This window comes from Misgurnus anguillicaudatus, chromosome 21 (assembly GCF_027580225.2).
Source record: "Misgurnus anguillicaudatus chromosome 21, ASM2758022v2, whole genome shotgun sequence".
In the NCBI taxonomy this organism is placed as follows: domain Eukaryota; kingdom Metazoa; phylum Chordata; class Actinopteri; order Cypriniformes; family Cobitidae; genus Misgurnus; species Misgurnus anguillicaudatus.
Window position 1 is genome coordinate 19731038 of NC_073357.2, and position 23621 is coordinate 19754658.

At 38.3% G+C, this 23621-nt stretch overlaps 1 protein-coding gene across 10 annotated transcripts in view; it reads right to left on the bottom strand.

Annotated features, from left to right (window-relative positions):
- Positions 1-23621, bottom strand: part of arhgef11 (Rho guanine nucleotide exchange factor (GEF) 11) — a 210207-nt gene that overhangs the window by 126017 nt on the left and 60569 nt on the right. For 7 of the 10 annotated variants that reach the window (XM_073859775.1, XM_073859776.1, XM_073859769.1 and 4 more), the window contains 7 exons: positions 23479-23583; positions 23258-23307; positions 8814-8871; positions 8526-8725; positions 6640-6711; positions 3241-3466; positions 2826-2863 (listed from right to left, as the gene is read on the bottom strand). In XM_073859775.1, the coding sequence (XP_073715876.1) occupies positions 2826-2863; positions 3241-3466; positions 6640-6711; positions 8526-8725; positions 8814-8871; positions 23258-23307; positions 23479-23583 (749 nt within the window). Of the gene's footprint in view, positions 1-2825; positions 2864-3240; positions 3467-6639; positions 6712-8525; positions 8726-8813; positions 8872-18240; positions 18343-23257; positions 23308-23478; positions 23584-23621 lie in introns of those variants that run through there. The other 3 variants (XM_073859778.1, XM_073859773.1, XM_073859777.1) reach the window with 2 other exon arrangements.

The window sequence follows — 23621 nt, forward strand, 5'->3', positions numbered from 1 at the left end:
GCCATTTGGAGTGGCCTAGTCAAAGCCCAGACCTTAACCTGTGGAATGACCTCAAGAGAGCGGTTCACACCAGACATCCTACAAATGTGTCTGAGTTAAAGTGGTTTTGTAAAGGGGAATGAGCAAAAATTGCTTCTAAACAATGCGTAGGTCTGATTCAGAACTACTGAAAGCGCTTGCTTGAAGTATTTGCTGCCAAATGAGGCTCAACAAGCTGTTAAATCCAAGGGTTCACTTACATTTTTCTCCAGCACTATGAATGTTTAATGGGGGTTCTCAAAAAAGACACAAGAAACTAAAATTATTTGTGTGTTGTCAACTTATGCGCATTGTGTTTGTCTATTGTTGTGACCTAGATGAGGATTAGATCACATTTTATGGCAAATCACAGTAGAAAACCAGTTTATTCCCAGGGGTTCACATACTTTTTCTTGCCCCTGTATTTCTTGTACACTGAATGTATTGAACAAATACGCACATCACTGACCAAGTTGCTCGCTGTTTTGAATCTGAACGAGAAAGAAAGAGATCTCGTTTGTACGAGTTAAAGTCTTTTCGTTCGTGAATAAAAAGAACCAATTGTTTCATGATAAAACTGGGCTCATATATTTACAGCAAAGAAAAAAATTACACTTAAAGGTTCAATTTGTAAGATAGTTGCAGTATAATATCCAAAAACCACTAGTCCAGTGTTATATATTTTATCTGGCTGAATACTAACAATATCTCTAATGTTTTACCTACTTGTAAATTATGAGACAATTGCTATTCTAAACAGTGACACTGGGCAGTGCAGTCGCCTGTCAATGACGTTCATATCCATGTTACCCTTTGTTACCACCTTTACTGACATAGAAACCACATGTTGTGGACATATCCGTAAGTAATAGTATCTGTCGGGCTACTCGCATGTTTATGGTAAGTTGAAGAGCCTGGTACATCCAGCAGTACCAGCACTGCACAACCTCCTTCTTAATAAAAGGGCCTTTTCAGATGATCATGCAGCAAATTAAGTTTTCCAGAGACTCAAAAATGCAGCTGGGAGAGTGAGATTGTCCTCCTCAGCACATTAAACAGCGCAGCAACAGGCAGCAGCAGCATCAACCCCTACAGCCACCACAAGAAAGCTTGGTGTGGGGTGATATCAATTAACAAGTTGCAGGTCTTGTGACAAGAACAAGTTCTTCAGCAGAGGCTGTTTTGCAGTTGTATTGAGAGGAGCCCCTGCTAGCAAAGTCCTCCAAACCACTACTCTGGTGGCAAAACCGGGCACTGATTTACCCCAGACTGACCCAACTTTTGCTGAAAAGGCTTTGCCTTGTGGCAACTTCTGCTTCACTAGTGGAAATTTTCAGCAAGATGGGACAGATATTCTCTGGAATAAGAAGCAGGATCGGCCCCTCTAAGGCCCGACAACTGATATTTAAAGGGCACCTATTTCATTGATATTTAAAAACAATGCTATTTTGTGTATTTGGTACAATACAATGTGTTCATATGGTTTATGGTTAAAAAACACATTATTTTCCACATACCGTACATTTTTGTTGTTCCAGTTTTCACTTTCTTCCTGAAACACATGGATTTTAAAAGCTCTGTGTCCCTGATCGCCCAGCCAATCTATACGTTGTGATTGGTCAGATTACCTCTGATGTCAGCCGGAAATGTGACCATTGGTGCCCTTTAAATGCCATCCTAATATAATCCTGTTGTTGTTAACCCAAACCCTGCTAATGTGTCAGGGTCTTTTTTCCATAGAGCTGTTTTGAAAGATTTAAAAAAAATTTGAAGGTCTGTTTTGTATTTTGGCAGTACTGTGGTTTGGAGTTCTTTGTATATTTTTTGCACTTTAAATACAGTTTAGTTTTAATATTTGCACTACTGTTTACCTGCTTCTCTTACATTTTAAGAAGAACTTAAAAAGTACATTTGTTTACTTGATTTAACTTTACACTACTCTAACCAGTGATTCTTTTTAACGTTGCCCTTATATTGTATTTTTGCACTACTGTTTTTGACTTGGTATGTTCTGCACTTTGAACAATTTACTTGACTACTGTACAGTCAGAGTACTGTACGCACTGATGTTTGTGTGCATTATGCAATGTCATGTAATGCACTTCTCTAAAAAAATGTAAAAACAAAAAAATGTGACATTATTGTTTAGGTCTCATTTGCGCCACGTCAGCGAATAGCATTCCAGTTCGGGCTGTGAAGGGGCATGTAATTGATCAGATCTACTGAACGAATACACCCACTACTGAGTGATCAAATTGAATGAACTACATGTTGTTCATAAATGAATGTGTACCGTGCGCAGGTCGGTCAGTTATGATGCAAGTCAGTCTCCAGCAATCATCAAAAAGTGGTTCCAAAGTGTAGCAGGTAGTACTGTGGGCTACTGTGCACATATATAGACGATTTCATCGGACACACGTGATACATGTCTGGATCCGAACCTTACTTCCGGTTTCGTTTTTTTTAATGGTCTGACTAGTTGCTAAACTGATCTCTTGAACAAATGCCTAGTCAAAAATAACAAATGTTTTGGTTTCCTAGGTAATCTAAGTGTTGTTGTTTTTTTGCTTGTTATATAAATAAACTACGTTTAAAGAACTTTGTTGTTATTTATTGTTAGCGGAGTTTACCGGAAGTTACGTGCGGACCGCGACAGCCGCTTGTTTATGTTGTTACTGCTGAAACGGTCTATAAAACTTTTACCTTTTAACTTATTGCTTAGATTTCCACACTTGTTTTCCATCACATTTACACACATGAAATCAATGTGGGTTCAACATGAACCATTTGAACCAATTAAAACTCACCTCAAAGTCTCCTTCACTGGAGTCCATTGATAACAGACCTGACCAGGAAAGGGTTTGTGCAACAAGTACAAGACAAAATCAACATAATGAGACTGATCGTAATAAACACTTTTACCAGTAAAATCAACTAGTATTTTTAAAGGGATACCAAAAATGAAAATTCTGTCAAACACAAAAGAAGATTTTGATAAATGATGATAACACAAAGTTGACGGCACCCATTGACTTTCTGTAAAAAAACTATGAAAGCCAATGAGTGTTGTCAATTGTGTGCTTACCAACACGCCTCAAATATCTTCTTGTGTTCAACAGAAGAAACTCATATAGGTTTAGAACAACAACAGGGTGAGTAAATGATGACAGAATTTGTATTTTTGGGTGAACTATCCCTTTAACATACTAATCACCCACTGACCTTCACCAGCCATGAGATAGTTGGTAATAACTTCTGAACGTGTTCCATCCTGATAAGAGAGATAATCATTTATAACAACCCATATAAAAAATAATATAAAATAAGAGAAATACAGTACCACGTCCTGCTGAATCTTTACTCTGACTTGATTAGCTCTTCGTTTGGCACTTTCTATTCGCTCCACTAGGGAAGGGGAGGGATTTCGAGACTGCTCCCCCAACAGGTTCTGGAAAAGTTATGGGGAAAAAATTGTGAAACCAGCCTTGTTTCAAGTTCAACTAAGCTACTTTCTTGTCCATTGATAGTTTTCAGTCACAAGACCCACTGAGGGTTGCAGGCAGGGCCTGAAGTTAACTTCTTTGACCACCAGACTTTTTACCAGCCAGTTTTTTTTTTTGCCTAAATAGTGAATGATAACGCTGTCTTTATTGTATTAATTAAATATAATTATTTTTTAGAGCTACAAAAGTGATTTTCTCTTTGTCTTAGGTTGTTTGATTAACATTAATGACACAGACTTAAGTATGTTAATTGAGGTTACTGTCTCTTTAAGACCAGCACAGACTGTTTTTTGACTCTCTATATTCACTTAAGACATAAACAAATGTTTTATTAGAAAAAGAATACTGTTGAGATAATTTTGTTAATATGTGCCCTGTCAAGAACAGAAAGATTTTATGTACGCATGGTTTTAGGAACGCGTCTCTCCGATGTGCCCTATTGAGTTCCCTTAAACCAGCGCGTGCACACAGAGACGGAGGGGGCTCAAACTGCGCACATAAACGCCCCACATACGTTGTTTTTCATTACTCTATTCCCAAAATGTATGTTAATGTACTAAGACACAGTAGCGGAACTCTCTCTAAAGCTTACACATCAAGAGTTCTGATCTGTCACAGCAGCACTACACATCTTTGCAACTGCGATTGTATTGTAGCCTATGTCAGCATTGCATTCTCATCCCATCTCACCAACAGTTTAATACTTAACTTACTCGCACATCCAAACGTAGTCAGAGAAGTGCCTCATCTTCTTTTCAATTGCATGAATGTTGTGAAACAGCAGTCGCATCCTCTCAATGAATCAATCAATTTGATATGCGTGGGTTGATAAGAAATGAGCGGGTGCCGGTTACGAGTCATCCAAAAATATTTTAATGATATTCAGGCCGCGGTCGGTCGGTTGGGTTTAAAAAGTATTTTAAACAATTGCGGGCGGGTTTATTGAAAACGTGGGTCGGGAGTGGGTTTATACATTGACAGTGTTACCCGCCAATTGAAAAATCCACCCGCATTTGGCGCGTGGTCGGGTGTTAATTTCAGGCCCTGGTTGCAGGGCAAGAAAACTGCAGTTTACATTTGGCTCTCCATTGAGAGGCACAAACTGTCAATTTTCCGTCTGTTTCCGCCAGAGAGAAATAGTGGATGATAAGCAAGCTTATACATTTTCTGTGTATTTCCATAATCTGTGTGAAAAAAAGGGCTAAAATATGGATTAGCTATAAACACAAACAATCAAAGGTGTCAGTTTCAGATTTATCCACTCTGGGACCCGGTTTAAAAAAATAGCGGATTCAAGCTGCCAAATGCCGTATCTGTCTGGACAAAAAAGCAGATTGGAAAAAAAAATGTACATATACAGCTAAATGCATCTGTGCGTGGACAGGCTCTTAGTATTTATTTCACCATTGAGTGCTAAACATGCCAACTCTCCCTGACACCAACTGGAAGGGAGAGTAGTGTTGGGTGATGTGCCCCTTTGTGAGATCGTCCTATGGTCAGCCTGTGAGATCGCCAAAAGATGATAGTATTGGGAGCTGGGGCAATAGTTTACTCATTTATTTATTTGTTCATTTTTTACTTATTTATGACAAGGCACTTGTTGGTGGACAAAATAAATGATTTAGTCGAAGGGCAACACTGTCACGACCGCAACCTTCTTAAAACTGATGCCATTAATCCGAATGTGTCATTAAAGCCCAGGCACTCTGAAATTTACTGCGTGCCAGGAAGCAGGAACAACACATTCGCTGGTTTTAAACCCCTGTGCGCCTAACAACCTCTCAAGTGCAAGGAAATGCTCGTCAGAGCTGCACGTATTGCGTGACTCGGAGGAAGAGTCAGAGTCATGCGCATTACAAGTTCAGGTGCTAGGAGGAGTCCAAAACACGTGCATTTACAAGTCCAGGTGTGTGCCAGAAGAAATCCGCTCACATTACAAGCTCTCTTGCGCAAAGTGAAGCCCACAAACCCTCTCATGCAAAGAAAAGCATGCAATGCACATGTTAATGTGAAACTATGATGATGATAATAACTGTTGCCAACTATCATCATGAAAGCCCGCTATCGACCATATGTCTGACGATCGCTGATACACAATAGTATCGTCTATCGGCACAACCCTAGGGAAGGGGTCAGGTTACTTTTGTGTTGTACACAGCCTGATGGATTCCTGTGTTCCATCATGTTTTCCAGACATTAAAAAATTGCTCACACCTGATTAGGTTAAGAACAATATTACACAATTTTTTGTGGTTTAGAAACTGAATGCAAGTTAAATACTCTTGGTACAACAAATGGTGTAATAAAGCATTTGCAAACATTGCATTTTCACTCTTTTCACATCACTTCTGAATTTTCACAACTCTTTAGCAATTATCAACTAATCAATGTAGTTGTTTGCTTCAGTAGGCAACAAAAATTATGCAAAGATATGATTTATGGCTAAAAATGCAATTACTAACATTATCTAGTGTTTACACGAGTAATTTTTGGTGAATGGACTGCATTTATATGGTGCTTTCAACAGACCCATAGCCATCCAAAGCGCGTTTCAAGTTGCCTCACATTCACTCATTCATTCATACACTAATGGCCATGCAAGGCACCATCCAGCTCGTTGGGAGCAGCTGGGGTTAGGTGTCCTGCTCAAGGACATCTCGACACTTGGTCAGGTGGAGCTGGGGATTGAACAACCAACCTTCTGGTTTGTAGACCACCTACATGAGGTTACCTTTGATAAAGTGATTATTGTAAATAGTGTATGATGTATGTATGAGGTTATAATGGATGCCATTTAATAATTTTTCCCTCATTGGGGACAGAGGCACATATTATATGCCACAAAATTCCAAAATTCCTCTCTGACGGCATTCTGTAGAAGCATAGCCCAGGCTTGTCAGGTAGTGCATTTTATTGCACAACAACTATTCAGTGTTTAGGCTAAACAAAAGAAATCATAACATCTTTCATGCAGACAACACTCTATTGCACTTTATTAGGGGGGTTCCCCTAACTGCTTGATGTCACATGAAAACGATCAATTGTCTAAACAAGCTTCAAGAAACAGACCTTTCTTCTGACAAAATACACACAGAATAGTGGACTATTAAGTTAATACCTGCAGTTCTGCCTCCTCTTGCTCTAACATCTTTCTGAGGATTTCCGTTGCATGTTTTTGTACCTCAGGGTCCTGTAAATGAAAAAACAATGTTTAAAAAAAAACATCATCATGAATGCTGGATGTTTTGCAAGCTTGCAAAGTTTTTCTTGTATTAAGGGCTTAAGTACTGAAACTGCAAAAAGCCCTATAGTTTTTCTAAGGCTTATTAATAGGTCCTGCCGTCTTATCCTAGTCCCAGACTAAAATGCATTTTTGAGCTGGCTAAATTTAGAAAACCTCTTGCACTGATGTATCTTAACATAGATCAGTGCCATCTCAAAATATACAAGGTGTTTGTAAAAACTACTAACATATCCTAAAATACCTAAGGCCTAGTCCTGGATTAATCTAACCCCTGTCTGGGAAACCGTCCCTAAAAGTGCAATGGTGCAGAATGCTGTTGCAAATTATTTATCTCATTCAAATGAATCCTGGATAAATACACGCTTAATAAAATAAGTAATGAACATAATAAAAGTAAATTAAAAAAACAGGACACAGAAGGACATCAGTTGTTCTATATAAATATATATTCATTGTTTGGTCAAAATTATCACGTCCCTAGCGTCGCTACCCAAATCAATGCCCTTGCTTACAGATTTGTGTAAAAGTCTTAGGTCAGTTTCAGCGTTCTTCAAATACAAGCAAAATCTATAAGGAACTGTGACATACTTGCTGTCACGTAATGCTAATTCTCAGGTGTAATATTCTACAATAATAATTTAGTACTAGATGGTCTGTCTGAACATTTGAGTGTTTGTTTGGTGTTGATTGTTGGTGTTAACAGGTGGACAATTCATGGACTTGACTGTGGCCAATAAGCTAATGGCTAAAGTACAATTGACAGGCAAAAAGGTAAACTTAAGATATGTTTAAAGACATTTGAGTAATGCAAATACTACACCAAGATCCTGCTTATCATCAAATGTTGATTTAAGAACAATAGTCAATAGTTGCAGCACCCTTACAAAACTGTGTTTTTTGGTGAAATGATTACTATTTAGTGTTTCCCATACATTGATTTATCTGTGACGGCCCGCTACAGAATCAACAACACTGGCCGCCACAAATAGATTTTTCATGATTCCCATTTACATTTTTATTTACCATTTAAAACGTCTTCTTAATTCATTGTAGAGAGTGCTAAGCCCACCTCCCCTCCGCTCTCTCTCTCATGTTGCGTGGAGCGCCTCAACAGCGGGGGCCCCCTCCCCTCTCACTGATGCTGCACGCAGCGCGCCTCTCTCGCGTAACAGTTAAAAGTATTTTAACTTTTCGCTCCTCCGAGTACTTTCTTTATCGCGTAAACGTCAACAGTCACAGATGTTACTGACAGAGAAGATGTCTGATCGAGTTCATCATGACCTCTAATATTGTCGTATCGTATTCTTTCATATTTCTGAATTTGCACCAAATTGTCTGCGGCTCTGCGCTACGCGATAAACAATAAAACAATCACTCGCATTTAAAATAAAAAAAGCGCTCATAACACAACAACACTGATGAAAAGAGCAACATCAGTACGGCCTCAATGTAAATATTTGGTGATTTTGTCAGACGATTATTAGCAGCAGTTAAAGAAGCAGCTGGTTGGATTAAACAAGGATTTACTGGGTTGTGGGTCGTTACTGGGCCGTGTTTAGTCAATATTTTATAGACAACAGAACAATTAATATGCAAAAATAGCATTCAGTTGTGTTAAAATGCAATATAATGTGACAGATCAAAGAGTAAAAGAGTAAAAAGACGTCATCACCACCATAGAGAGATAGTTTTAAATAAGGGGTATAGTGCAAAAGGAACCTGTAAACACAAGTGCTCAAAATCCTTACGATGATGAATACCTGTAATGGTTTAGGTCCTGTGATTCTCTGGGTGGGGGTACTTCTTCCTGTAGGTGGTGTTGAAGGAAGTGGGGATGCCAAGGCTTCACCTTCCAATGTTGTCTTGTGATTAGGCGAAAGTTCGGTAGATAGGGACTGGAGTGGAGCAGACACAGTTGAAGGAGGAGGGCCCTGCAGAGTCAAGGCCACATATGTCCCAGCTATCAGGAATAAAGAAAATGTGTTGTAAGTACTAATACAGTCTGTCTTTACAACTCTAAAAACAAAGTTTCATAGTACGATACTTACACTTGATCAATTTTACCACTTCCTGATGAGACATGGATGAAACTAACGAGCTATTAACCTAAAAGACAAAAATAAAAAGATGGCATGTTTATACCTTTAGCACCACTGTGTAAATTCACTTGCGGGCCAAGTAAGTTTTGTTACGGGTTTTTTGGACACCAAGTGAAAAATATATATTTAGTTTTAATTTGTTGAGATGGTGTAAAACTGTTTTCACGCAGACGCGCAAAGCAAGGCACTGGTGGGAAGGGACCCAGAACAACAATGCCTGGAACTACTAGCACGATTTATGGTCCAAGGTGTGAAAAAAATTGCATTCCACAACCTGTTTAAATTAAAGATGGGGCCATTAAGAATTTTTGCATTTTTAATAGGGACAAAACAATGGGGCAGTTTCATCAATTTTAACTCTTTCCCCGCCAGCGTTTCTAAAACAAAGTTGCCAGCCAGCGCCAGTATTTTTCATGATTTTCACAAAAGTTTAATGCTTTCCAGAAAATGTTCTTCTTTAAATATATAAACATACCAGTGGTGGACGAATTACACAAATCATGTACTTAAGGCAAGTAAAGATACCCAGGGTAAAATATTACTCAAGTAAAAGTAGAAGTACTTGCTTAAAATTTTTACTTGAGTAAAAGTACAAAAGTATCTGCCTCAAAATGTACAAAAGTACTGTGATTTATTAAGTCTGTATCACATTGTCACGAAACTCAAATTATGTGAAAAAACTCTCTTGACTCACCAATTACTATTACAGTTTTTCCTCAATTGCTAAAACACAATTTCTGAAACCTTGATCATTTTTTGAAAACATTAAACACAAAACCTCATCTTCAAGCACTATTTGCAAAACCTCTGACTCCTCTTGCAAGATGAAACTTTCGCCCCAAAACAGTTTTACCTGTGTTCAAAACCAAGCACTGTTCTCAATCCATAAACAAAGTGATCGTAATGATATACACTGCCAAACAGTAAGTAAAACTACACCAAAAAATAGAAAACACATTGTTCAAAACATAGATTTCAGGGAGAAGTACATTTTTACAGTTTAATTCTCACAAATTGCCAATGCATTGATACAATCAAGCAGATGATTATGTACAATTGTCTGCTGTTTCTACATTTTCAATTTTCATTTTCAATTTAATTTTCATGAAAATACATTATACTGGTTTCTTTTGAATAGTCTTACACCTCAACACATTTAGGAATTAGTTCATAGTGCAAGGCGCATCATGCAAAATTGTTGACTATATGTGTCATAATCTGTTACTGTAAGCATGAAGCATGTTTTCTATGGGTTTTTTTGTAAATGTGAACTGAATTGATAAATTCCTGTCAAGTGAATCCTGAAGTGTGGAATATTTAAAAAAAAAAATATTTGTAATGTAAACTTTTTTTTAAATCACAATGTGTAATTTGTTTACAGAAAGAAAGTTGAAAATGTAAACTCATCCACAGTTTACATAAAAAAATACTGACAATTATAATTGTGTACACTTGGTATATTGACAACATTTTGACTATCTTGTTCATGAACAATGACACACAGACTTGCCATTTTGATGGGACTGACATGTTCACTGATGTAAAAAATTTACTTTTGAGAAATGATTTTTACCCATATTTTAACAGTACTGTACCCTGCATCTCACAAACTTGTCCTTTGTTTCTGTGACACTGTAAAACTGTAAAGCAGTAAGTACTGTTAACAAAAGGAAATCACAATGTTTAGGCCCATACAATTTGTTCATTTTACAGTATACAGCCTACAATGCACTGTACTATTTTATACAACAGTTCTTTCTGGTTCTCGAATCTGATTGGCTAAGAGCTATACGATATTGTACTGATAACGGCACTGTAACCGCTTCACCTTTCGTATTATTCCGCCACCTAGTGAATGGAGGTCCTAAGCAGGCTCATATCTGAATGGAAAAACACAGACGCGCTGTTTGAATCACTCTCCGTTTGTCTCATTAGTTTACTAGCTCATAAATCAGTCTGTGAATCCCCAATCAGAAGTATTGTTCCGTCAAAGATCAGCGCTCTTGGATGTTACGTTAAAGTTAATGGGAGAAATGTCTTGTCACATCGTGTGGACGATTAACACTTGGAAAGAGGAATATAAACACTTGTTTTTTTCTGGAGCTATATCTTTTATCAGAACGCGAAAACACTGTGGAACTGCAGGTAAGCCCCGCAGCTTTTAAATGTGGACATTGATCATTTACTTTATCGTGACGTGACTATTAAAACATGTTATGAGATATCGCCACTGGTATATTTATAAGCAGCATGCAAAAACATCTCTCTGACACTTATAAAAAACCGTTTTGTATAGTACTGACAAGAACAAAGTTTAATAATAATAATCGAGTGCTCGTATCCCGTTAAGAATAAATGAGAAAACAATAGTAACGTTACACAAGTATAGTTTTATCAACTTTTACCTCGCGCCAAAACAATAACAACACAAAAGACACTAAATATGAATAAAAAAACAAGTACAAGTTTGATCATGACACCAAATACTGCTGATTTGATCTCATTTTGACGATCATAAACAAACAAGGCCAACATGAGAGCCAGGGAATCCCTTTCAAAAATGTAGCCCAGAAAGGGCGGTGGTCAGCGGGGCGAGTGAACACTGAAGTCCGCTCATGCTTTGGTTCTCATTCGTACCGAATCTCACTAAGCAAACGTTCAAACAGGCGCTATCTTTACTAATCGACTGCAGATTTAAATATAATACAGATACATTCTCGACTGAACTAATCTTAAAACTTCACTTTGTGACCAAGAAACGGTAATATAAAGAAACGGCTTTTCCGTCCATTGAGTTGTTATGAGCTTCAAAGCAGCCGAAAGTTTTACCTGTCATTCTGGCCGCCCTCAAATCTGTGGCGGAAGAAGTAGTTCTCAAACAAAGAGGCTTTTAAAATAACTCCGTTGTTGTTTTCTAGTTTTCGTTTTTCAAACGTGTGCCGTCAAACTGTTGTATAAAAGCAATATCGCTCTCGGAGTCGTGCGATATAGCTCTATATCATCACGGCTGTGATTGCCTCCGGCACTTGGCCTGTGGCCTCGTGCCTCTGGCCTAATCACAGCCGTGATGATATAGAGCTATATCACACTCCTACTCGAGCGATATTGCTTAAGTATACAACAGTGAACTGGCTTATAGTGGTTGTGTCACATCATTTGAAACAGGTTAAATCCATTTTGAGTGGTTGTGTTTAATCAATAACATGTGTGATGACATCTGTAATTGATGGTTGGCGCTTGTGTTTAACAGTATGCATGACATGTGCATTACAGTGCAAATTGTTTTTTGAGAATGAGTATGTGTTTGGAGTTTTGCTAAAAAGTCTAAGTGAGATCTGCAAATTGTGTTTTATGATGTGAATTGACAACAGACTGCACAATTAGATAAATGAGTTCAGGCAACTGAGAACTTTGTTCAGCCAATGGGTTTTAGTGTTTTAGCAATTGAGAAAAACTGTAATAGACGGACATTAATTAATCAGACACTGATGTCTATTAAAATTATAATAAGCCTAAAACCTTAAAGCAAAAAAAAAAAATATTTAGCACCAAATGAAATAACAGGATTTGAGAGCAGGAAGTCAAATTTCAAGATTTATTTGTTAAAAAATGTAAGTTTAGATGCAGCAAAAACTTGAATTAAGCACAGGTTCACAGGAGTTTTCTTTTAATATCTGGAAGTTGATGGAGCCTCCTCACTTTTCAGGTTTCTTTTCCTTGATGATGTTACAGCAACATTCCGTTTAATGTGGCTACTATGCTTTCTCTACAAAATAAAAGATTCAAAACATTAAATACATATCTAGAGATCAGTCTTCCTTCCTTTGGCAAATACAATAAGCCTTACAGAATATAATTTAAGAAACATTTCATGTGCATTAGCATGTCATATGTATATTGTAATGCATAAATAAATGTATTAATATATTTTGGAAGAAAACGTTTGAAAATAAGAATCTCAGTTAATAAGGAGCACTACAATCCACCTGCCTGTTTAAGCATCATACACTGCATGGCTAGTCAAAATGTCATATATTTTACAACAGTGTTGATTGCGATTGATTGTCATTTCACAATAACAGAGCACTGAGCTTCAAATACAATGAACTTAAGTGAAACATCTAACTATACAGCTAACTATACGGCTAAAAATAGCTCCAGCCTGCATAGCTAACTTGCTTAAAATTCATTCATGATAATGTCGTATATATTTTAACTACACAATAAAACTATTATTTCTGCAAGCTACTGTTAAGATTGCTCATTTAAAAATATAAACAGAATAAAATGACTTACCTCTACCCGTTTCCTTAGATTTAAAGGAGTATTCTTGTTAAAAGAAATAGCAGAGTTACAAGGCAGGCAGAGAAGACACGAAGGACTCGTTCTTTTATTCAAGGACTTAAAAAACTCGCTTAAATAAGGTCATTGTTGTTGTGGCAGGCCAAGTCATTTCCTCCGTTGTTTTTAAATCTCCAAACGATACACTGGCTGGCTGCTGCACTCGCGTCGCTTACGTGAACCACCGCAGCAACCAAAACAAGTTCAAAACGAAGAGCATGCTATACCCTGATTGGTGGTTTGACGCATCACGTGTGCATCTTAGTTTTTTTTGTGCAGCTTTAGTTTGCCCAGTTAAGTTTTTTATCCACTGATAAATAAGAAGGAACGACCGATTTTTCAAAATGTAGTAGAGTAAAAAGTAAGACATTTGACTTTAAAATGTAGTAAAGTAAAAGTCTCCCAAAATAAAAGTACTTGAGTAAAGTACAGATACGCGAAAAAACTACAGTAACAAATTACATTTACTTCGTTACTGTTCACCACTGAAACATACATTATATAAAATGAAAAAAGACCCGCTGCTTTAAAAAAAAAAAAAACGTTTAATCCTACCTTCATTACTTCTCTTTTTATCACCTCTCAAATATGGGTAGGTTTCTTCAAAAACACAAAATTTTGAGCAAAAAACCTTAGATAATTGAATTTTTGCGAAGGATAGAGATCAGATGCAGAGCAATCTTTAAAACATACATGGAGTTATTTTCTCTTTCACGTGAGGCGTTATTTCTGGGTTGTATAAGTTGCTGAACCTTGACGAGATAACACATTTACGGGGAAAGAGTAAATGTGCCATATCACATTCCCAACAGCGTGAGCGATAGTGAGGTTGGTTAATCGACTCAGTCATTTTCACAAAGGCTGAAACATAAATGCTTATGTAAAGAGTTAGAGTTATGTAGACGGCTATATTTGTACACATTATTTACTATTTGAATTAGTAAATGAGTGAGTGCTTGACGACTTATGCATTATCATATAAAAGCACCGCTAATCCGATTCAAATGGATTAGGAGCTGTCTGCTATATTGGTATTTTATTCATACATTGATAGGTCTACGCAGCGCTGTGTATGAAATCAAACACACTGTGAATACAATTGATACTGAGAATTTACTGTATACAGAAAGCCAGCAACGAACACTGCATTAAAATGAATGAGTTTGTCATAAAAACATGCGGGTACCATGTACTAGAGGTCGACTGATACGTGTTTTTAGAGCCGATGCCGATACAGATTATTACTGATCAAGTAGACCGATAACCGATATTTTGAACCTATATGTCTGGTGTAAAAATGAAAATTAATCAAAATTCAAAATTAAGACTGACAAAAACTCTCAAATGCTTTGAAACATCTTTAATTCTGACTCTAAGAAATGTTAATTATAACAATCATATTAATAATAACAAAAAAGAGCAGGAAGCACCAATAAACTATATATACATGAACATTTATTGAATTAAATATATTAATTGTTTTCTGATGATTTTATCATTGCATACAATAGTAGAACTATTCAGTTAAGCATGTTGCACATCAATGGATGAACTATCATATTGATATAATGATTAACTACACAATTTTTATTACATAGTAAGTGTAAATAATGTTATTGCCTTTATAGCTTCATTGTGTATGTTTTTTAAAAGACCACAAATAATTTTTATAAAACTATAACATTAATACCATATTATAGGCACAATAAGTTGGTTCAATAGCGTATTCCTTAAGTATATATGTCGCCAAGAAAGGCATTTAAGCATACCAGATACCCGTGAGTATATGAACATTTATGTGTAATATCTATCAAAAAAATAACTAAAAAAGTTCTTTATGCTTTAAAATGGCTTTTTTTAAATGACATGACTTACAATGACGTGCAAATGCCAGCTCGGTCAACTGCCTGAAACGCATGCTAAACTCTTGTATTGCAGTGTCAACTTGCAGAGCGAACTCATAGTCGTATAATAAGAGAGTAACGACACACTTTGATCTTGCTGCCGCGCAGTCACGTGATTCATGTAACGTTCTACAGTTCCAAATCAAGCAAGGCTGTCAATCTGTTTGCATAGGTTTTCAACTATTTTAGGTAAATATTAGCTTGAATTGTGAATTGTTTACTATACTCTTACTATGTGTATAACGTTTTTTTACTAGGGAGTGATGGAAATACAGTCACACGACTCATATTAGTTAATAGATAAACAGTTAATGGTGACCCAAAGATAACTGTGGTTATCTATGGCAACTACAGCAATACAGTTTATCTTTAATTTTTGTAGAAGAAATATGGCTATATAAATGGCTATCAATCTGTTTAAAACATATTTCCTACAATTTTACTACATTAAAATAACAAAAAGATCGCCAAGGCGGTTATTTGTAACAATGAAACATAACAGAAACACACTAAATTCATATTTAATTATATTTATAGTACACATAAAATGTTAATATAATTATACATGATTTTCGAGGATACATCACCTACCAAACACAACGAAACACATAGCAGCATTGTGAAGCAGTGTGACTTTCTTATAAGGCATTTAGCTTCTCGCTGTTGCCCCCTAGTGTTACTCATAATAGATAAAAAATATATGATAAGTATATATTAAAGTAGATGGCCACCAGTAATAAAATATTAAACCATTAAATCTATATTAATCACACATTAATTGTCAACTCATTAAAATACAAAAAATATTAGTTATTATTAATGATAATCATTACCTACAGCAGAGTTCATAAAATATCACTGTTAACTATATTCATGAAATGTCCGAAAATGTAAAGAGAAACAGTAATTTCATTGATTTACCAGCAGTGTCATTGAAATGAATGGGCTTCAGTGATGCGTTTGGAACTATGGGTCACTGACACACTGTTACTTCCGCATTCCATTCTTACAACGGACGTCTATGTGAGTGTTGTAACTCTCTTATTATACGACTCTGAGCGAAATCATTGCAAAAACAATGGCTCGAACAGGCGCGATAGTTCAAAAGCGGCTACTGTGTATTAAGAACTAATCTGACAAACTAGCAATTAGGACTACACTCGTCTTATTTTTCGGCATCAAATTAGACCAATCTACCTTTTTTTATAACTGAATTAGTTATGACCAGTATTGAAGAAAGCAACTGAGGACTAACTCTGTAAGATTAGTCCAAGCAGTTTATGGGGCCACAGCTAATAAAAAAATTAACATGGACAAACAGAATGTATTTTAATAGGCAAAGCAGTGGTGGCTGGTGAGCTTGTTTGGCTTCACAATTCAATGTTAAGTTAACCTTCAATTTCAGTGATATGGTGGTCATGTATTGTGTTTTTGAAAAACAGCTTGTGGGATTTGACATTTCTTCTCAGCCCAGTTTTCCACATCAAACATAAAAATTTTGTAGTCCAAGGTATCGTTGTTTATCTTCCTGGTTTCTTCCCCTCGAAACCTCGCTTTTTATTTCAAACATTAAAGTCCCATGCAATCAAAATGTAATTTTTTATTTTTATTTTGAGTATATTACCCATTAGACTTAGGGTTAGATAACTAACAGCTTGCACCAGGGCAAACCATAATTTTTGCAGTAAATAGCGATGTCGGAATTTACGGTAACACTTTAGTATGGGGAACACTTATTAATTATGACTTTTGCCTCAGTAAACTTCCAATTTACTGCTAATTAATAGCTAATAAGGTAGTTGTTGTAGACGTTAGGTTTAGGTATTGGATTGGGTTAAGGGATGTAGATTGATATTTTCAAAAGTTTTGCTTCCAAAATATATTAATACATTTATTTATGTATAAATATATACATATGACATGCTAAAGCACATGAAATGTTTCTTAAATTATATTCTGTAAGGCTTGTTGTTTTTGTCAAAGAAAGGGAAACTGATTTCTAGATATGTATTTAATGTTTTGAATCTTTTCTTTGCAAGAAAGCATGGTAGCCAACATTAAAAGGTATGTTACTGTAACATCATCAAGGAAAAGAAACATGGAAAGTGAGGAAGTTTTTACTACACTTAAACTGTTAAACTATTTAATAAATAAATCTTGAAATGAGACTTTCTGCTCTCAAATCCTGTTATTTCATTTGGTGCTAAAGGAAATCAAGGTCAAAGTAAACTTTATCATCCACAGGTAGGAAATTCATATGGTCACCTTACACGCTCCAAACAGTAAAAACATAAATATAAATACAGAAGACATTTAAACATTGAGAACATAAAAAAAGGAAATGTTTTGGCTTTAAGGTTTTAGGCTTATGATAATTTAAATAAACATCAGTGTCTGAATAATTAATGTCCTTCTATTAATAGATTAGTGAGCCAAGAGAGTTTTTAAACATAATTTGAGTTTCGTGACAATATGATACAGACATAATAAATCACAGTACTTTTGTACTTAAGTACATTTTGAGGCAGATACTTTTGTACTTTTACTCAAAAATTTTAAGCAAGTACTTCTACTTTTACTTGAGTAATATTTTACCCTGGGTATCTTTACTTTACTCAAGTACATGATTTGTGTAATTCGTCCACCACTGGACAGTACATGGTATGCAGAGAGAGCAGAGCAGGCTCTGCTAAGGGAAAATGTGGAGGATTAAAACTCCACAGACTATACACACATATGAACCCCAGTAGGGGACATATGTGGGCGCCTTAACAAGAACTATAGTATCCACAATCCAATGGGACATCCTCTGCTTGGTGACAGCTTTCCCTTTCTGCTGACCACCATAACAGACAAAGAGCTGGTCTGACGTGCGCATCGGCAGCTCTCACCGCAGTGAAACGGACACAGGAGAATTTGGGGGGACGCCGGGAAAATTGGATTGCATAGCAGAGACGAAACGTGCATAAAAGCCAACGCGATGGGCTGGGAAGCTGTTCCCACGCCCCCAGACACTGTGCAAGGGGGATTAATGGCACGATCGGTGTCCCCGGGGCGCTCGCAGCGGAGGTGATCGCCAGTGTGTGCATTTCGGCCGCACAGACAGCAGTGTTGTGTGTGGTTACACTCACCCGAGTCCGCTGGTGGGTAGTTCAGCAGGAGAGGCTCTGTTGAAGACACCTCAGGCCACTCGATGCACCATCTGGCGAAGGAGGAGGACGATGGGTTATGAGCCTGTAACCATCTCCTACGTACCTCTGAGAAGTCAGAAAGCACGAAGGGGTTATGAGCCCGTGCATCACTCTCGCGCTCCTCTGACGAGTCGAAGAACGAGGGGGGTTATGAGCCTGCCTGGAATTCATCTGAAGACCTGGAGATGAAAGTGGAATTCGCTCTTTCTGTGACTGAGTGGGTGCTGACTGAAAAGTCGGCGGAACAGAAACAAAATGAAACCAAGGATTCCCCAACCAGCCCTCCTCCGGTGGGGGGAGTGGTGCCTTCACCATCTCCCGAAGAGCGATCCCCTCCATCTCCAGGTTGCCCGTCTCAGGGCCCCTTCAACTTTCATTTAGCACCCTTTGAAGCGGGCTGAGTGGGTGGGGCGTACTGCTGATGACCGGTTCCTCGCCTCCTAGAAGGGCCCTGGGGAAGAACGGGGGCGGCCGCCGCACGACGCCCTTGGCGAGGGGCAGACTGAGGCCCCGACGTGGACGTGGCGTTCCTGGACAACCAGGGTGGACATCGCACGACCGACGGCACGTGTGGTGACCTCCTGCGTGCAGGTCCCTCAGAGCCTTAGCCTGGTGAACCTGCAGCAATGCCATGGCATGCAGGGCTAAAGCTGCCTCCCCACAGGTTGTAAGCAGCACGATTAGCACGGAAGACTGCTTACAGGCCCGCCCTAGGCTTGGAATGACACCCATCTCTGCAAATCCGCCATAGACATGCCCTCACAGACGGAGCATGAGCTATCACGGAACGCTGCCTCAGCGTGCTGGAGCCCCAGACACGAAAGACAACGCTCGTGGCCATCCCGGGGGGCGATGAACACACCGCATCCAGGAACGGAGCACGGACGGAATTCCATCTTTAAAAAGACGAACCCGACCGTGACACGAATGAGTGGCTGTCTTTAAAAAGACACAAAGCTCAAACGTGCTGCTCTTTTAGAGAAATCCCTCTTTTGTGCAAGCTGGTGAAGCACACAGGGAGAGGCAACGCACTCACTCGAACTCAAATCCTAAATTCTAAATCCTAAAAGAGAGAGAGAGAGAGAGAGAGAGAGAGAGAGAGAGAGAGAGAGAGAGAGAGAGAGAGAGAGAGGGTGGAGAAAAAATACTGCAAGCCTCTGCTGAGGTGCCTTGGTCCAACCAACTTCGGCAAGCTGAGATATTTTTCTCTTTCAGCACAGGATCTACGAAGATCAGTTTGCTTCTTGTGACCAGATGTCTGCCGGCTTCGAATAAAAGCTAATTTGGTATTGCGCACCTGCGGCTTATATACGTGACGTCGTAGTGACAGACTGAAAGGGAACTGTCACCATGGTAGATCCAGATACAAGACCAACCGCTGGGAGAAACCATGGACCAAACTTCCAGGGAAAACACACTGGAAACAGAGCTGGCGATTCAACAGCCAACGACAGCATCATCCATCCCAAAAGTCTTTAAACAGGTACACATCTGAGACTTTGCAAGAAGAACAGGAACCATCTGCACCTAAGTTCCAGGAGCTGATGGCACTAGCAAGAGAGCTCCTTACACAAGTCTCACCCAGCATCTGACTGTCCTAACACCTGCTATACCCGCACGCTGACCCAAAAGCCTTGGAACAACCACAGTACCATCTAGGGACAGCCTCTGCTATCACAAGACCACCACTCTAAGAAGCACTTGCCACAAGTCCATCACAATCTACTGGCATTGTGTGCTGGATGCATGTCTGATCTTCATGTGTTTTCCATCGCACGTTGTTGTCTACAGGTCAGACAACAATGTGCGAATGGGGGGATATGTAACAAATGAGCCAGATCAGACACACAATAACTTCTTATATTTCATAAATATAAGTGCAGACCCTCATTCAAAAAGCAGGCTAAGCCCAGGGGTCCGTAACCCTACCCACCTAACTGCTTTAACACTTCAAAGCAGAACAGATCTCTTGTGACTATGGCAACACATCAAGATTAGAGATTAGAGTTTTACTACCACAAAAGAATGTGGGAGACTTCGGGACAGACAAAGAAACTTTCTATTTAGTTATGCATGTATGCACTTATAAATGTATAAGGGAAATTTCTTAATCAACTACTTCTAATCTCATCATGGATTATGTTCTTGGTGTTTATGTATATTAGTATATTAACCCAAACTAGTTTAAATCAATGTTTAGTATTACTTACTTAATCCAAATCATATCTAGTCCTTGTTTGGTATCTATGTGATCCATTTTTGATTTCCTGAATGATAATATGCATTATGTTTAGGAAACTCTCCTTCATAATAATATTATGAAACTCTTTAACATTTCCACCTTAACATCGAATCCAATTCCATATGCAAAACAGCATGTTGGAAGACAAAGACAGTTAACTTTCCCTCTGAAAGTGTGACCTCTGATTGGGTCAGACGCAACTTAAGGGTGTTTAGCTTCACAGCTTAAAAACCCCTGCGTAAGAACACACCCCGAGTTTCTTAAGAGTTGAGTTGGGAGAGTTCTGAGGTCTTCTTATGCGAGATGGTAGCCTGGGTGCCAGCCGATCTTAGCCCCGCCCACAAGAATTTGAAAACGGGAAAATCAGTCTGGCGTTTCTCCGTTGAGGAGCTACTATGCTAAGACAAATGCTGGTCGAACCAATCAAATTGTCAGGGCGGGCTTTATACGATGATGGACAGATAATCAACAGTAACATAATGAACCACGTCACCAAAGAGCGGGTGTGTTGAATGGCTGCCGCTGTAGAGTTCAGATGTGTGGATTCTGACATTGAGTCTGTACTAAAAGATATCGACAGAGCATTGATTTTAAAAGAGGAACAGAGAAACGCGAGCAGGGCATTTGTTGATGTCCTATTCGGCAAAAGTTGGTCGCAACTGAAATGGCTAACGTTATCACGGCGATGCAACTCAGCGTGCACGACGAGATGGATATAATTAGCGGTCGTTGCCAGCTTCTTTTCGGAAGCCCGGAATCGTGACTGCTGAATAAGTGGAGGGACATGCTAGGCTCCAATATTTTCAAGCCAACGTAATGGGTATTGTCGTGGATGAAGTTCACCTAACGTACAAACGGTAAGAGATAGTCTTACTCTATGACTTAGTAAATACTTCATGTTGTGATATAAACGAAATGTTGTAAACATAATAGGTGTTGATGTACATTCGCTAACTCAGTATAATCACAATGTTAGTGTCATTGTAGCGAAATAACTAGCAGTTCGGTCAGGCTGCAAAGACGTAATTTCAACATACACTCACACACACACACTCCGTTGCTCTGATTGGTCGTAGGTCTATTCAATTGAGTGCAGAGGCATTTTTCGGTTGAGACACGCCTCATAATTATAGCTCAATGGAGCGGTATCAGACTCAAATTCTGACTAGAATTGAGTATGACAACGTCAGGCTAGCGAGATGGAGTTCTGATGTGGGAATTGTTATCGGAGTTCTTATCTGAGTTGTGTGTGTGGAGCACACACATCTCTTCAGTTTTTCTTTCTGGATACATTTGAGTGCTTTCAGGACTCTCATCAGAATGAGGATGTGAAACTAGAGGTTTCCAGCGTACCTCTAAGTTTGTGCCAGGCTTCGGCCTTGTCTGTTCATTTACGAAGGATCATCTGCTTCAAGCTGGTTTTTCTCTCATCAATCCTTTCAGCCAAGGATCAACTGAAGCCTCACCAAACTACATCAGGACACTTTCTTTTAATGGGCAAGACATGCAAGTATCATACTTAGTCTTATTCACTGATGCATCACGCATCATTAAGTAACTGATGGTTCGTTTTAGGCTTTGATCTGCTGAATTACAAATACTGCCATAACTTCATGCTTTATTCTTTTCTCTACTTAAACCTTTACCTTCTTCCAATGCTGACCTGTGTGTGTGTGTGTGTGTGTGTGTGTGTGTGTGTGTGTGTGTGTGTGTGTGTGTGTGTGTGTGTGTGTGTACCTGGTAATTATCACGTTGTGGGGACCAATTGTCCCCACAAAGATAGGAATACCAGTGTTTTTGTGACCTTGTGGGGACATTTTGATGTCCCCATGAGGAAACAAGCTTATAAATCAAACAGAATGATGTTTCTTGAAAATGTGAAGTAAGAGAAATGTTTCTGTGATGGTTGGGGTTAGGGAATGGGGTAGGTAAGAGGAATAGAATATACAGTTTGTATGGTATAAAATGCATTACGTCTATGGAATGTCCCCACAAAACATGGAAACCAGAATGTGTGTGTGTGTGTGTGTGTGTGTGTGTGTGTGTGTGTTTAGAGTAGTATGTGTTTAGTTAGTCAATAAAGTCTGATTTGTATTAAACATGATGTTGTTTGTAGTTCATGCCAAATCATTAAAGGTGTCGCTACCTGCTCTTAAAGCTGTTGGATCAATTTTAGGATATTCATCTCCTTAGCCAAGAGAGCTATATCCTAATATAGTCTTTAGTGTCTTACTAAACATTCGCTGGACGAGTGCTGGCCAGACACCAAAGACCTTTATTTGATCCACATACTTATAATTGATTACAATCCATTGTAAGTACTTTACATTTGAGCTTTGGTTTGTTTCCCTTAATTGGGATGGTGGAGAATGTTTTTAAAATATTAATAATTAATATTATTAATTATCATTAAGCCCCTCCTTTAAAATCGCTACAGTATTGTCTAGTTATTTATGCAATTTAATTTGCGTTTTTTAGGAAATAACCCGCAGATATTACCACTTCCATCTGTGCTTTTTTGGAATTGCGCTCACATTTACAAAATGCTATTGGTTATGTTTTTTAAACGGGAAGGGGTACTTGGAAAAATTTAACTTTTAGTGATCAATTAATTTTTTTCATTTTGTTTTTTGTTACCAAACCATGGTGGTAAACAAATGCATACAGTGTTTTGTAGCTATAAATTCAAGTTCCCTAAGGTGAAAATAAGAATACCTTAATAATTCTGTCCCCTTCCTGAACTCCAGCCTTGACGGCTGCCCCACCTTTGAAGAAAGAAGGATAAAGTAATGTGTATAGTGAATAATAAGTATATATCAAACATATATTTAAATAAAAGATACTAAAAATTACCCATATTAACCCATATAAATAAGATTTAGATCAACCCTAATTCGTTAACGTTTTAAAGTGTAAGTCTACTTATGTGCAGTTACCTGGTCGAACATTCTGCACTAGTTTGATCCTCTCCCCACACACAGTGAAGCCAAACCCCAAATTGTCCCGTTGAACCACCACACATCTTTGGACTAAGCCCGTCCCTGGCATATTACAGAAGACATATTTGTTAATACCATTT